This window comes from Anoplopoma fimbria, chromosome 4, assembly GCF_027596085.1.
Source record: "Anoplopoma fimbria isolate UVic2021 breed Golden Eagle Sablefish chromosome 4, Afim_UVic_2022, whole genome shotgun sequence".
Lineage (NCBI taxonomy): Eukaryota > Metazoa > Chordata > Actinopteri > Perciformes > Anoplopomatidae > Anoplopoma > Anoplopoma fimbria.
In genome coordinates this window covers 22397916-22415631 of record NC_072452.1, presented here as the reverse complement: position 1 = coordinate 22415631, position 17716 = coordinate 22397916, and the positions used below count along the sequence as shown (strand labels likewise).

The 17716-nt window shown below is 25.8% G+C and overlaps 1 protein-coding gene across 1 annotated transcript in view; it reads right to left on the bottom strand.

Moving 5' to 3' along the window:
• Positions 1-1540: 1540 nt before the first annotated feature.
• Positions 1541-17716, bottom strand: part of tapt1a (transmembrane anterior posterior transformation 1a) — a 36614-nt gene continuing 20438 nt past the window's right edge. Inside the window, exon 14 of the mRNA XM_054597290.1 lies at positions 1541-2620. Coding sequence (XP_054453265.1) covers positions 2289-2620 — 332 coding nt within the window. The 3' untranslated portion in view covers positions 1541-2288. The remainder of the gene's footprint in view (positions 2621-17716) is intronic.

Sequence of the window (17716 nt, the reverse complement as noted above, 5' to 3'; positions counted from 1 at the left end):
AAAAAAACGCATGAAGGACTGAGGAGAGTCAGATTTCATGCTCATAAAATATCAAATCACAACTGGCAGCAACCAAATAATAGAACAATCTTCCTTATTACAATGGAAATGAACATTATAAACAACAGAATCAAACAACTGTAGAAGTGATTACATTATAGATAAATCTCCCTTCTACTCAAAGTCAAATATGAGGCTGCAGCTTACATCATATGTGTGATTGTTTCATTAACACAGCGGAAAGTAAACCAATTAACAATGGAGGAAATTCAACCCAGAGATTTCTGACGCAGATTAGTTTAAATTTCACCAATATCTTGTTTTATATCGTGTACATATGTATTTGATATATACTTCTGCAAAAACTACTTGGCTTGCTGCACAAACAAAATTAATCTATGCAAAATATAAAGTTCTACACAACGAACCAGTATTCATGGATTTTAACTTCTTTGGATCAGATAACAAAAGTCATTGAGTTCTGACACAAATTAAATATTTGGCTGCTGGAACATTGAATTGTAAAACTGATATGTTAAGAGTCATTATATATTTTGCACTCATTTACCTACAAATGAGAGCTGGCAGATACATCTGATCTATAACATATTGTATTTATAGATTTATTTTTTTTATTGCAATAAAATAAATGTTTCAATCATAGCAAACAATCAACAATAATTTAAAACATACATGCGGGAAAAAAAGGCATTTTGTTGTGTAAATATTGCTTCTATTTTCAAAGATGTAAACATTAGAACATTACTTAAGAGTCGGATGAGAAACATGACCCGTCGTATTTAAGACAATACGGTCCATCAGTGCAAACAATCTTTTGACTGAAAGAAATGAAATATGAAATACCATTTTTTTTCACAATGAATCCGGCTACTTGTTGAATGCAAAACGTAATGTTAATCCATGGGGTCGAAGTGAAAACCCTTTTCTTTAAATTGGATGATTTAAGATAATGATTTGTTGTCTGATTTACTTTGTTTGAAGCGATTTGAAAAATGTTCCCTAAGCAAGAAGAAAATGTATTTTTCATTATTTTATTAACCAACTACTCTTCAGCGTGAGCGGCCGGTAGAAGCAGCAGATTTAGTGTCGGCACTCAGCGGCATTTTTACCGGCAGCTTCTGTTAATGTTGTGCACTGACTGGTTCCTTTAATGAACGGTCCTTCAGTCGCTGAAGGCGCTGTGTGTGTGTGGGTGTGTGTGTGTGTGTGTGTGTGTGTGTGTGTGTGTGGGTGTGTGTAAATCACTTTCTGTTGGCTGTGTAGACAAGAGAGTCTAATTAAAAGTCACGTCCATAGCAAGCGATAACAACGCTTCACAACCAGACCCAGTTTTGTCAGTGTGACTGTTAAGAGCTGTGATTCCTCATGTTTTTGGCCAGTCACCCTTCAAAACAAACATTTTTCTGTTTGTTCCCACATGTCATCAGTGGTGAGGGCAGTTTGTGACCAGTTTCATTAAAATACTTTTGATTTTGATTTCTTTACTGTTTTAATTTTAGTACCACAAAAAGTTAAAAAAAGTCTAAATAAACATAATTTTTGGAAGTATAAATATAATTTTTCTTCTTCCCTGACTTTGACCAACCAAAGTGTATCTTACACCCCGTGCAGGTCAGGACCCCTCAGGTTGGGAACTACTAACTTTAAATTGATTATTAAGTAAACTTTTAGATGTTTAAGTAACCCCAGTGTCGGATTCTAAAGGCTGTGCTGTCAAAAAATGTTGGATGACACCAGATATTTTACAAAATGAACCCTAATACTTTTTTTAATCAGGTGAAAAAGTAAATAAAAATGACTCATGTGTGACCTCTAATGTTAGAGTAGGTAAGGAAGTTTGTTTTCTGGCTGCTGAGGGAACTGAGAAGTTTCTCTATTTTACTTCCAGTGCTTCTCAGACAAGAAGTGCTTGTGTGCTCTCACATACTCTGTTTCACACACACACACGCATTCTCACACCTGCACACTCACTCCAAATACTGTACCATCCACCCACACACACACACACACACACACAAACATGACAGTTCATCCTGACGACTGAGCTGCCACAGTCTTTCTCTGCTGAAGTTTTTCTTTCAAACTTCTCGACTCCAGGCCTCCACCGCAGCAGGATCCTCCATGTTCAGAATAACTTAATGTTCTGCCACCGACTCAAATAAATACTCAGCTCTCTGCTGCTGTCGGCCAGGAGAGCCGTCTGGAGGAGCCCGTTGCTCTCCGTCTTTCCTGAGTGGTGAAATCGCTGCGTCAACGGCCGCCGCTGGTCAGTCGATGCGGTTACCACAGATTGTGAAGCGGTCGATCTCCAGCAGGTCTTTTTTGGGAGTCCTGTGCTTCAGTTCAGAGGCTCCTTGTGGCTCGCCCTCCTCCTTCTCCTCCTCCTCTTCTTCTTTGGAGAGTGAGGGTGCGGGTTGTTCGAGCGGGGGAGTCGAGGGACGGCTAGCTGGAGCAGCAGGAGAGGGATCGGTGGGCGGGGGAGGAAACAAGTCGGTCCTGGGAGTCGGCTGGGCGGTCACCGAGGAGGAGGAGGAGGAGGAGGAGGAGGACGGTGGTGGGCTGAAGGGTGTGACGGGGTCCTGCTCCATCTTGGATTCACCTGTAAAGAATAGTGGGCAAAACATTTTTTTTGTTAATGACTAAATATAAAGCTGGATGAGTGAATTCTAGGTTGCTCAGCTATTTCATTGGTCGGTGTTGTTTATGGCCTCTTAGCACAAGCGACATGTTAGCAAAGCTACGCTATGACCTTATATGGCATTCTCTAGAATGACTTTTTTTAATGGCACAAATAACTGACTTTTTTTTAGTCACTTATGACATACAATGCAATGATTTTTTTATGGCGTTCTGTGCTATGACTTTTTGATATATTTTTTAACATACTATGCTATGATTTTTTTATGACTTTTTATGGCATTCTACACTCTTTTGTTATGACATACTGTACTAACCTTTTTTGGGAAATCCTTTTGACATATACTGACTTTTTTCTTTTTTACATACAATACTATGACCTTTATTTAAAAATAAATGTTATGACTTTTTCCAAACAGGTGGTGAAAACTGCGAAGCAAATAACCAGGGAGGAGCTTTCCACCCAGCGATGGAGGAAGACCGACAGAATTATCAACGACCCCCATCACCCCAGCAACAAACTGTTCTACCTGCTGCCTCTTCGACACTCATTTTACCTTTATGTTATACTTGTTACATTTACAGTTTATTCACTTTGCAATAACTGTTTAACAACATATATATGTATATATATTTTTTTTTTTAACTTGCATGATCTATTTCTTTTGAATAAATCAAATGAGCATTGTTGGAGGGAGCCTGAGATCTAACTTTCAATGTAAACAACTGCTTCTCTGTAATTGTTGTTAAATTAAAAAACTTGAAACATTTGACTTATTTTATGAAATTTTACTATGTTTTTTTCCACATACTATGACTTTTTTTCATAAATTTTAGGACATACTATACAATGACTTTTTTTCAATATACTATGCTATGACTTTTTTCGACATACTATACTATGACTTTCATAAATTTTATGACATACTATATACTTTTTATGACTTTTTACGTCATACTATACTATGACTTTTTTTCATAAATTTTTTGACATACTATACTATGACTTTTTTTTACGACATACTATACTATGTTTTTTTCCACATACTATACTATGACTTTTTCATAAATTACGACATACTATACTATGACTTTTTCATAAATTATATGACATACTATACTATGACTTTCATAAATTTTATGACATACTATACAATGACTTTTTTCAACATACTATACTATGACTTTTTTTCATAAATTTTATGACATACTATACAATGACTTTTTTCAACATACTATACTATAACTTTTCTTGACATACTATACTATGACTTTCATAAATTTTATGACATACTATACTATGACTTTATGACATACTATACTATACTATGACTTTTTTTCATAAATTTTACGACATACTATACTATGACTTTTTTTCATACATTTTATGACATACTATACTATGACTTTTTTTCATAAATTTTATGACATACTATACTATGACTTTTTTTCATACATTTTATGACATACTATACAATGACTTTTTTTCCACATACTATACTATGACTTTTTTCCACATACTATACTATGACTTTTTTTCATAAATTACGACATACTATACTATGACTTTTTTTCATAAATTTTACGACATACTATACTATGACTTTTTTCGACATACTATACTATGACTTTTTCATAAATTTCATGACATACTATACTATGACTTTTTTTTTTTTTTGACATACTATACTATGACTTTTTTTCATAAATTTTGACATACTATACTATGACTTTTTTTCATACATTTTATGACATACTATACAATGACTTTTTTTCCACATACTATACTATGACTTTTTTTCATAAATTACGACATACTATACTATGACTTTTTTCGACATACTATACTATGACCTTTTTTCCACATACTATACTATGACTTTTCTTCATAAATTACGACATACTATACTATGACTTTTTTTCATAAATTTTACGACATACTATAATATGACTTTTTTGACATACTATACTATGACTTTTTCATAAATTTTATGACATACTATACTATTTTTTTTTTTCGACATACTATACTTTGACTTTTTCATAAATTTTATGACATACTATACTATGACTTTTTTTGACATACTATACTATGACTATTTTTTTCATACATTTTATGACATACTATACAATGACTTTTTTTTTTTTCCACATACTATACTATGACTTTTTTTCATAAATTTTACGACATACTATACTATGACTTTTTTTTGACATACTATACTATCACTTTTTTCGACATACTATACTATGACTTTTTTTCATAAATTTTATGACATACTATACTATTTTTTTTTTTTTGACAAACTATACTATGACTTTTTTTTCATAAATTTTACGACATACTATACTATGACTTTTTTCATACATACTATACTATGACTTTTTCATAAATTTTATGACATACTATACTATGACTTTTTTTTTGACATACTATACTATGACTTTTTTTCCACATACTATACTATGACTTTTTTTCATAAATTACGACATACTATACTATGACTTTTTTTCATAAATTACGACATACTATACTATGACCTTTTTTCGACATACTATACTATGACTTTTTTTCCACATACTATACTTTGACTTTTCTTCATAAATACGACATACTATACTATGACTATACTATGACTTTTTTTTTTTCATAATGACTTTTTTCGACATACTATACTATGACTTTTTTTCCACATACTATACTATGACTTTTTTTCATACATTTTATGACATACTATACTATGACTTTTTTTCATAACTTTTTTTTGACATACTATACTATGACTTTTTTTTTTTTTGACATACTATACTATGACTTTTTTTCCACATACTATACTATGACTTTTTTCATAAATTACGACATACTATACTATATACTATGACTTTTTTTCATAAATTTTACGACATACTATACTATGACTTTTTTTTTTTTGACATACTATACTATGACTTTTTTCATACATTTTATGACATACTATACTATGACTTTTTTTCATAAATTTTACGACATACTATACTATGACTTTTTTTCATAAATTTTATGACATACTATACTATGACTTTTTTTCATAAATTTTACGACATACTATACTATGACTTTTTTTTGACACACTATACTATGACTTTTTTTTTTTTGACATACTATACTATGACTTTTTTTCATAATTTTATGACATACTATACTATGACTTTTTTTCATAAATTTTACATACATACTATACTATGACTTTTTTCGACATACTATACTATGACTTTTTCATAAATTTTATGACATACTATACTATGACTTTTTTTTGACATACTATACTATGACTTTTTTTCATAAATTTTGACATACTATACTATGACTTTTTTTCATACATTTTATGACATACTATACAATGACTGACTTTTTCCACATACTATACTATGACTTTTTTTCATAAATTACGACATACTATACTATGACTTTTTTTCATAAATTTTACGACATACTATACTATGACTTTTTTCGACATACTATACTATGACTTTTTTTCATAAATTTTATGACATACTATACTATGACTTTTTTTTTTTGACATACTATACTATGACTTTTTTTTTTCATAAATTTTACGACATACTATACTATGACTTTTTTTCGACATACTATACTATGACTTTTTCATAAATTTTATGACATACTATACTATGACTTTTTTTTGACATACTATACTATGACTTTTTTTCATAAATTTTACGACATACTATACTATGACTTTTTTCGACATACTATACTATGACTTTTTTTCCACATACTATACTTTGACTTTTCTTCATAAATCACGACATACTATACTATGACTTTTTTTCATAAATTTTACGACATACTATACTATGACTTTTTTCGACATACTATACTATGACTTTTTTCATACATTTTATGACATACTATACTATGACTTTTTTTCATACATTTTATGACATACTATACTATGACTTTTTTTTGACATACTATACTATGACATTTTTTCGACATACTATACTATGACTTTTTTTCCACATACTATACTATGACTTTTTTTCATAAATTACGACATACTATACTATGACTTTTTTTCATAAATTTTACGACATACTATACTATGACTTTTTTCCACATACTATACTATGACTTTTTTTCATACATTTTATGACATACTATACTATGACTTTTTTTCATAAATTTTACGACATACTATACTATGACTTTTTTCGACATACTATACTATGACTTTTTTTCCACATACTATACTATGACTTTTCTTCATAAATTACGACATACTATACTATGACTTTTTTTCATAAATTTTACGACATACTATACTATGACTTTTTTTTGACATACTATACTATGACTTTTTTTCATACATTTTATGACATACTATACTATGACTTTTTTTCATAAATTACGACATACTATACTATGACTTTTTTTCATAAATTTTATGACATACTATACTATGACTTTTTTTCATAAATTTTACAACATACTATACTATGATTTTTTTTTTTCGACATACTATACTATGACTTTTTTTCATAAATTACGACATACTATACTATGACTTTTTTTTCATACATTTTATGACATACTATACTATGACTTTTTTTCATAAATTTTACGACATACTATACTATGACTTTTTTCGACATACTATACTATGACTTTTTTTCATAAATTTTATGACATACTATACTATGACTTTTTTTTTGACATACTATACTATGACTTTTTTTTTTTTTCATAAATTTTACGACATACTATACTATGACTTTTTTCGACATACTATACTATGACTTTTTTTTTTTTCCACATACTATACTTTGACTTTTCTTCATAAATCACGACATACTATACTATGACTTTTTTTCATAAATTTTACGACATACTATACTATGACTTTTTTCGACATACTATACTATGACTTTTTTCATACATTTTATGACATACTATACTATGACTTTTTTTCATACATTTTATGACATACTATACTATGACTTTTTTTTGACATACTATACTATGACTTTTTTCGACATACTATACTATGACTTTTTTTAAATTTTATGACATACTATACTATGACTTTTTTTCATAAATTACGACATACTATACTATGACTTTTTTTCATAAATTTTACGACATACTATACTATGACTTTTTTCCACATACTATACTATGACTTTTTTCATAAATTTTATGACATACTATACTATGACTTTTTTTCATAAATTTTTACGACATACTATACTATGACTTTTTTTTTTTATGACATACTATACTATGACTTTTTTTTGACATACTATACTATGACTTTTTTTCATAAATTACGACATACTATACTATGACTTTTTTTCATAAATTTTACGACATACTATACTATGACTTTTTTTTTGACATACTATACTATGACTTTTTTTCATACTATGATTTTATGACATACTATACTATGACTTTTCTTCATAAATTACGACATACTATACTATGACTTTTTTTCATAAATTTTACGACATACTATACTATGACTTTTTTTCATAAATTTTATGACATACTATACTATGACATAAATTTTATGACATACTATACTATGACTTTTTTTTTACTATACTATGACTTTTTTTTTTGACATACTATACTATGACTTTTTTTTTGACGACATACTATACTATGACTTTTTTTCATAAATTTTACGACATACTATACTATGACTTTTTTCGACATACTATAGTATGACTTTTTTTTTCATAAATTTTATGACATACTATACTATGACTTTTTTTCATTTCGACATACTATACTATGACTTTTTTTTTTTTTCATAAATTTTTTGACATACTATACTATCACTTTTTTCGACATACTATACTATGACTTTTTTTCCACATACTATACTATGACCTTTTTTCATAAATACGACATACTATACTATGACTTTTTTTTTTTTTTCATAAATTTTACGACATACTATACTATGACTTTTTTTCGACATACTATACTATGACTTTTTTCATAAATTTTATGACATACTATACTATGACTATGACTTTTTTTTTCATAATTTTATGACATACTATACTATTTTTTTTTTTGACATACTATACTATGACTTTTTTTTTTGACATACATACATACTATACTATTTTTTTCCACATACTATACTATGACTTTTTTTCATAAATTACGACATACTATACTATGACTTTTTTTCATAAATTTTACGACATACTATACTATGACTTTTTTTCCACATACTATACTATGACTTTTTTCATAATTTTATGACATACTATACTATGACTTTTTTTCATAAATTTTACGACATACTATACTATGACTTTTTTCGACATACTATACTATGACTTTTTTTTTTTTTTCCACATACTATACTATGACTTTTCTTCATAAATTACGACATACTATACTATGACTTTTTTTCATAAATTTTACGACATACTATACTATGACTTTTTTTTGACATACTATACTATGACTTTTTTTCATACATTTTATGACATACTATACTATGACTTTTTTTCATAAATTACGACATACTATACTATGACTTTTTTTCATAAATTTTATGACATACTATACTATGACTTTTTTTCATAAATTTTACAACATACTATAGTATGACTTTTTTTTTTTTATGACTTTTTTTCACATACTATACTATGACTTTTTTCATAAATTTTACGACATACTATACTATGACTTTTTTTCATAAATTTTATGACATACTATACTATGACTTTTTTTCATAAATTTTGACATTTTATGACTTTTTTCGACATACTATACTATGACTTTTTTTCATAAATTTTATGACATACTATACTATGACTTTTTTTTGACATACTATACTATGACTTTTTTTCATAAATTTTGACATACTATACTATGACTTTTTTTCATACATTTTATGACATACTATACTATGACTTTTTTCCACATACTATACTATGACTTTTTTTCATAAATTACGACATACTATACTATGACTTTTTTTCATAAATTTTACGACATACTATACTATGACTTTTTTTGACATACTATACTATGACTTTTTCATAAATTTTATGACATACTATACTATGACTTTTTTTGACATACTATACTATGACTTTTTTTTGACATACTATACTATGACTTTTTTTCATAAATTTTACGACATACTATACTATGACTTTTTTTGACATACTATACTATGACTTTTTTTCATAAATTTTATGACATACTATACTATGACTTTTTTTTGACATACTATACTATGACTTTTTTTCATAAATTTTGACATACTATACTATGACTTTTTTTCATACATTTTATGACATACTATACAATGACTTTTTTTAAATTTTATGACATACTATACTATGACTTTTTTTCATAAATTTTACGACATACTATACTATGACTTTTTTCGACATACTATACTATGACTTTTTTCCACATACTATACTATGACTTTTCTTCATAAATTACGACATACTATACTATGACTTTTTTTCATAAATTTTACGACATACTATACTATGACTTTTTTTGACATACTATACTATGACTTTTTTCATAAATTTTACGACATACTATACTATGACTTTTTTTCATAAATTTTACGACATACTATACTATGACTTTTTTTTTGACATACTATACTATGACTTTTTTCATAAACTTTTTTTTTGACATACTATACTATGACTTTTTTTGACATACTATACTATGACTTTTTTCATAAATTACGACATACTATACTATGACTTTTTTTCATAAATTTTACGACATACTATACTATGACTTTTTTTTTGAAATACTATACTATGACTTTTTTTCATTTACGACATACTATACTATGACTTTTTTCGACATACTATACTATGACTTTTTTTCATAAATTTTACGACATACTATACTATGACTTTTTTTCATAAATTTTACGACATACTATACTATGACTTTTTTCGACATACTATACTATGACTTTTATGTTTTTTTCCACATACTATACTATGACTTTTTTCATAAATTACGACATACTATACTATGACTTTTTTTCATAAATTTTATGACATACTATACTATGACTTTTTCCACATACTATACTATGACTTTTTTCGACATACTATACTATGACTTTTTTTTCATAAATTTTATGACATACTATACTATGACTTTTTTTTGACATACTATACTATGACTTTTTTTCATAAATTTTGACATACTATACTATGACTTTTTTTCATACATTTTATGACATACTATACAATGACTTTTTTTCCACATACTATACTATGACTTTTTTTCATAAATTACGACATACTATACTATGACTTTTTTTCATAAATTTTACGACATACTATACTATGACTTTTTTCGACATACTATACTATGACCTTTTTTCCACATACTATACTATGACTTTTTTCATAAATTATGACATACTATACTATGACTTTTTTTCATAAATTTTACGACATACTATACTATGACTTTTTTTTGACATACTATACTATGACTTTTTTTCATAAATTTTATGACATACTATACTATGACTTTTTTTTGACATACTATACTATGACTTTTTTTTGACATACTATACTATGACTTTTTTTCATAAATTACGACATACTATACTATGACTTTTTTTTTTTCATAAATTTTATGACATACTATACTATGACTTTTTTTGACATACTATACTATGACTTTTTTTCCACATACTATACTTTGACTTTTCTTCATAAATTACGACATACTATACTATGACTTTTTTTCATAAATTTTACGACATACTATACTATGACTTTTTTTCATTTTTTCGACATACTATACTATGACTTTTTTCATACATTTTATGACATACTATACTATGACTTTTTTCATACATTTTATGACATACTATACTATGACTTTTTTTTACATTTTGACATACTATACTATGACTTTCTTCGACATACTATACTATGACTTTTTTTCCACATACTATACTATGACTTTTTTTCATAAATTACGACATACTATACTATGACTTTTTTTTTTTTTTGACATACTATACTATGACTTTTTTTCATACATTTTATGACATACTATACTATGACTTTTTTTCGACATACTATACTATGACATTTTTTTGACATACTATACCATGACTTTTTTTCATAAATTTTATGACATACTATACTATGACTTTTTTTTCATAATTTTACGACATACTATACTATGACTTTTTTTCATAAATTTTACGACATACTATACTATGACTTTTTTTTTTTTGACATACTATACTATGACTTTTTTTCATAAATTTTGACATACTATACTATGACTTTTTTTTCATACATTTTATGACATACTATACTATGACTTTTTTTTTCCACATACTATACTATGACTTTTTTTCATAAATTTTACGACATACTATACTATGACTTTTTTTCATAAATTTTGACATACTATACTATGACTTTTTTTTTTTGACATTGACTTTTTTTTTTTTTACTATAATGACTTTTTTTTTGACATACTATACTATGACTTTTTTTCATAAATTTTATGACATACTATACTATGACTTTTTTTTTTTTTTCCACATACTATACTATGACTTTTTTTCATAAATTACGACATACTATACTATGACTTTTTTTCATAAATTTTACGACATACTATACTATGACTTTTTTCATACATTTTATGACATACTATACTATGACTTTTTTCGACATACTATACTATTACTTTTTTCCACATACTATACTATGACTTTTTTTCATAAATTACGACATACTATACTATGACTTTTTTTCATAAATTTTACGACATACTATACTATGACTTTTTTCGACATACTATACTATGACTTTTTTTTTTCATACATTTTATGACATACTATACTATGACTTTTTTTCATAAATTTTATGACATACTATACTATGACTTTTTTTTTTTTGACATACTATACTATTTTATGACATACTATACAATGACTTTTTTTCCACATACTATACTATGACTTTTTTTCATAAATTTTACGACATACTATACTATGACTTTTTTTTGACATACTATACTATGACTTTTTTTCATACATTTTATGACATACTATACTATGACTTTTTTTTGACATACTATACTATGACTTTTTTTGACATACTATACTATGACTTTTTTTCATACATTTTATGACATACTATACTATGACTTTTTTTCATAAATTACGACATACTATACTATGACTTTTTTTTTTCATAAATTTTACGACATACTATACTATGACTTTTTTTTGACATACTATACTATGACTTTTTTTCATAAATTTTGACATACTATACTATGACTTTTTTTCATACATTTTATGACATACTATACAATGACTTTTTTTCCACATACTATACTATGACTTTTTTTCATAAATTACGACATACTATACTATGACTTTTTTTCATAAATTTTGACATACTATACTATGACTTTTTTTGACATACTATACTATGACTTTTTTCGACATACTATACTATGACTTTTTTTTTGACATACTATACTATGACTTTTTTTTTTTCGACATACTATACTATGACTTTTTTTTTTTCCCACATACTATACTATGACTTTTTTTCATAAATTACGACATACTATACTATGACTTTTTTTCATAAATTTTACGACATACTATACTATGACTTTTTTCGACATACTATACTATGACTTTTTCATAAATTTTATGACATACTATGACTTTTTTTTTTTTTGACATACTATACTATGACTTTTTTTCATAAATTTTGACATACTATGACTTTTTTTCATACATTTTATGACATACTATACTATGACTTTTTTTCATAAATTTTACGACATACTATACTATGACTTTTTTTCATAAATTACGACATACTATACTATGACTTTTTTTCATAAATTTTACGACATACTATACTATGACTTTTTTTTTCGACATACTATACTATGACTTTTTTTTTTTATGACTTTTTTTTGACATACTATACTATGACTTTTTTTTGACATACTATTTTTATGACATACTATACTATGACTTTTCTTCATAAATTACGACATACTATACTATGACTTTTTTTCATAAATTTTACGACATACTATACTATGACTTTTTTTTTCCACATACTATACTATGACTTTTTTCATAAATTACGACATACTATACTATGACTTTTTTTCATAAATTTTACGACATACTATACTATGACTTTTTTTTGACTTTTTTTGACATACTATACTATGACTTTTTTTCATAAATTTTGACATACTATACTATGACTTTTTTTCATACATTTTATGACATACTATACAATGACTTTTTTTCCACATACTATACTATGACTTTTTTTCATAATTTTGACATACTATACTATGACTTTTTTTTTGACATACTATACTATGACTTTTTTTCGACATACTATACTATGACTTTTTTTCATAAATTTTATGACATACTATACTATGACTTTTTTTCATAAATTTTATGACATACTATACTATGACTTTTTTTCATAAATTTTATGACATACTATACTATGACTTTTTTTCATAAATTTTATGACATACTATACTATGACTTTTTTCATAAATTTTACGACATACTATACTATGACTTTTTTTTTTCATATACTTTATGACTTTTTTCATACATTTTATGACATACTATACTATGACTTTTTTCATTTTTTCCACATACTATACTATGACTTTTTCATAAATTTTATGACATACTATACTATGACTTTTTCGACATACTATACTATGACTTTTTTTCATAAATTTTTGACATACTATACTATGACTTTTTTTTTGACATACTATACTATGACTTTTTTTCATTTTTTGACATACTATACTATGACTTTTTTTCATACATTTTATGACATACTATACTATGACTTTTTTTTTATGACTTTTTTTTTTTGACATACTATACTATGACTTTTTTTAATAAATTTTGACATACTATACTATGACTTTTTTTTTTCATACATTTTTTGACATACTATACTATGACTTTTTTTTACTATAATGACTTTTTTTCGACATACTATACTATGACTTTTTTTCATAAATTACGACATACTATACTATGACTTTTTTTCATAAATTTTACGACATACTATACTATGACTTTTTTTCGACATACTATACTATGACTTTTTTTTTTTCCACATACTATACTTTGACTTTTCTTCATAAATTACGACATACTATACTATGACTTTTTTTCATAAATTTTACGACATACTATACTATGACTTTTTTTCCACATACTATACTATGACTTTTTTCATACATTTTATGACATACTATACTATGACTTTTTTCATACATTTTATGACATTTTTTCATAAATTTTATGACATACTATACTATGACTTTTTTTGACATACTATACTATGACTTTTTTTTGACATACTATACTATGACTTTTTTTCATAAATTATGACATACTATACTATGACTTTTTTCATAAATTGACATACTATACTATGACTTTTTTTTGACATACTATACTATGACTTTTTTTTCATACATTTTATGACATACTATACTATGACTTTTTTTTTCATAAATTTTATGACATACTATACTATGACTTTTCTTCATAAATTACGACATACTATACTATGACTTTTTTTCATAAATTTTACGACATACTATACTATGACTTTTTTTGACACACTATACTATGACTTTTTTTCATAAATTTTGACATACTATATATACTATGACTTTTTTTTTTTTTTTCATACTATGATTTTATGACATACTATACTATGACTTTTTTTTTCCACATACTATACTATGACTTTTTTTCCATAAATTACGACATACTATACTATGACTTTTTTTCATACATTTTGACATCCTATACTATGACTATTTTTTTTGACATACTATATGACTTTTTTTTTCGACATACTATACTATGACTTTTTTTTTTTTGACATACTATACTGACTTTTTTCGACATACTATACTATGACTTTTTTCCCACATACTATACTATGACTTTTTTTCATAAATTACGACATACTATACTATGACTTTTTTTCATAAATTTTACGACATACTATACTATGACTTTTTTCGACATACTATACTATGACTTTTTCATAAATTTTATGACATACTATACTATGACTTTTTTTGACATACTATACTATGACTTTTTTTCATAAATTTTGACATACTATGACTTTTTTTCATACATTTTATGACATACTATACTATGACTTTTTTTCATAAATTTTCGACATACTATACTATGACTTTTTTTCATAAATTACGACATACTATACTATGACTTTTTTTCATAATATTTATACGACATACTATACTATGACTTTTTTTTTGACATACTATACTATGACTTTTTTTTTTTTATACTATGATTTTATGACATACTATACTATGACTTTTTTTCCACATACTATACTATGACTTTTTTTCATAAATTTTACGACATACTATACTATGACTTTTTTTTTCATAAATTTTACGACATACTATACTATGACTTTTTTTCCACATACTATACTATGACTTTTTTCATAAATTACAACATACTATACTATGACTTTTTTTCATAAATTTTACGACATACTATACTATGACTTTTTTTTTTTTTGACATACTATACTATGACTTTTTTTTTCATAAATTTTGACTTTTTTTCATACATACTATACTATGACTTTTTTTCATACATTTTATGACATACTATACTATGACTTTTTTTCCACATACTATACTATGACTTTTTTTCATACATTTTGACATACTATACTATGACTTTTTTTTTGACATACTATACTGACTTTTTTCGACATACTATACTATGACTTTTTTTCATAAATTTTATGACATACTATACTATGACTTTTTTTCATACATTTTATGACATACTATACTATGACTTTTTTTTTTTCATTTGACATACTATACTATGACTTTTTTTCATAAATTTTATGACATACTATACTATGACTTTTTTTTTTCATAAATTTTACGACATACTATACTATGACTTTTTTCGACATACTATACTATGACTTTTTTTTGTTCATACATTTTATGACATACTATACAATGACTTTTTTTTTATGACATACTATACTATGACTTTTTTTCATAAATTTTATGACATACTATACTATGACTTTTTTTTTTTCGACATACTATACTATGACTTTTTTTCATAAATTTTATGACATACTATACTATGACTTTTTTTGACATACTATACTATGACTTTCATAAATTTTATGACATACTATACTATGTTTTTTTCGACATACTATACTATGACTTTTTTTCAATAATTTTACGACATACTATACTGACTATTTTTGACATAGTATAATATTACTTTTTTTAAATATGTTATGACATACTATATTATGACTTTTAAAAAAAGAATTTCATGACATACTATAATATGACTTTTCGACATACTATACTATGACTTTTTAAAATGAATTTTAGGACATACTATACTACGACTTCATGCTATTAATTTAATACTATTATATACACTTTTTCAACATACTATACTATGATTGTTTTGTGACATACTGTACTATGTCTATTTTGTACTTACAGTTCTTTTTCATCTCTTTTCATGAATACATTTAACTAATGCTTTTACTTAAAACCAATACATCACACATGAAACTCCAGCAATGCAAAGATGAGGACATAGTCTGAAAATGGACCTGGTTTTGAGCCACACAGGCGTGGAAGTAAGAAATTAAGATTTTTGGAAAACAAAATTAGAAGTGAATGGGTGAGGAAAAAGAAATGCCTTTGAGAAAAAAGAAGCAGAATCGGAGAGGCACAGGGTGATGAGCCATCTACGAGTAGCAATCCTCAGCCAGTAACAGAAGAAGCAAAGGTGTTCTGGTTTGAGTGACAGTAAGTGATTCATGCTTCCAACATACACCAACCTGACTTCTTAGTGTCAAGGCAGCACACAGCGAGAATAAAGAAACATAGCCCGAATAGAAAGCTAAAATGGAACTTAAAGAA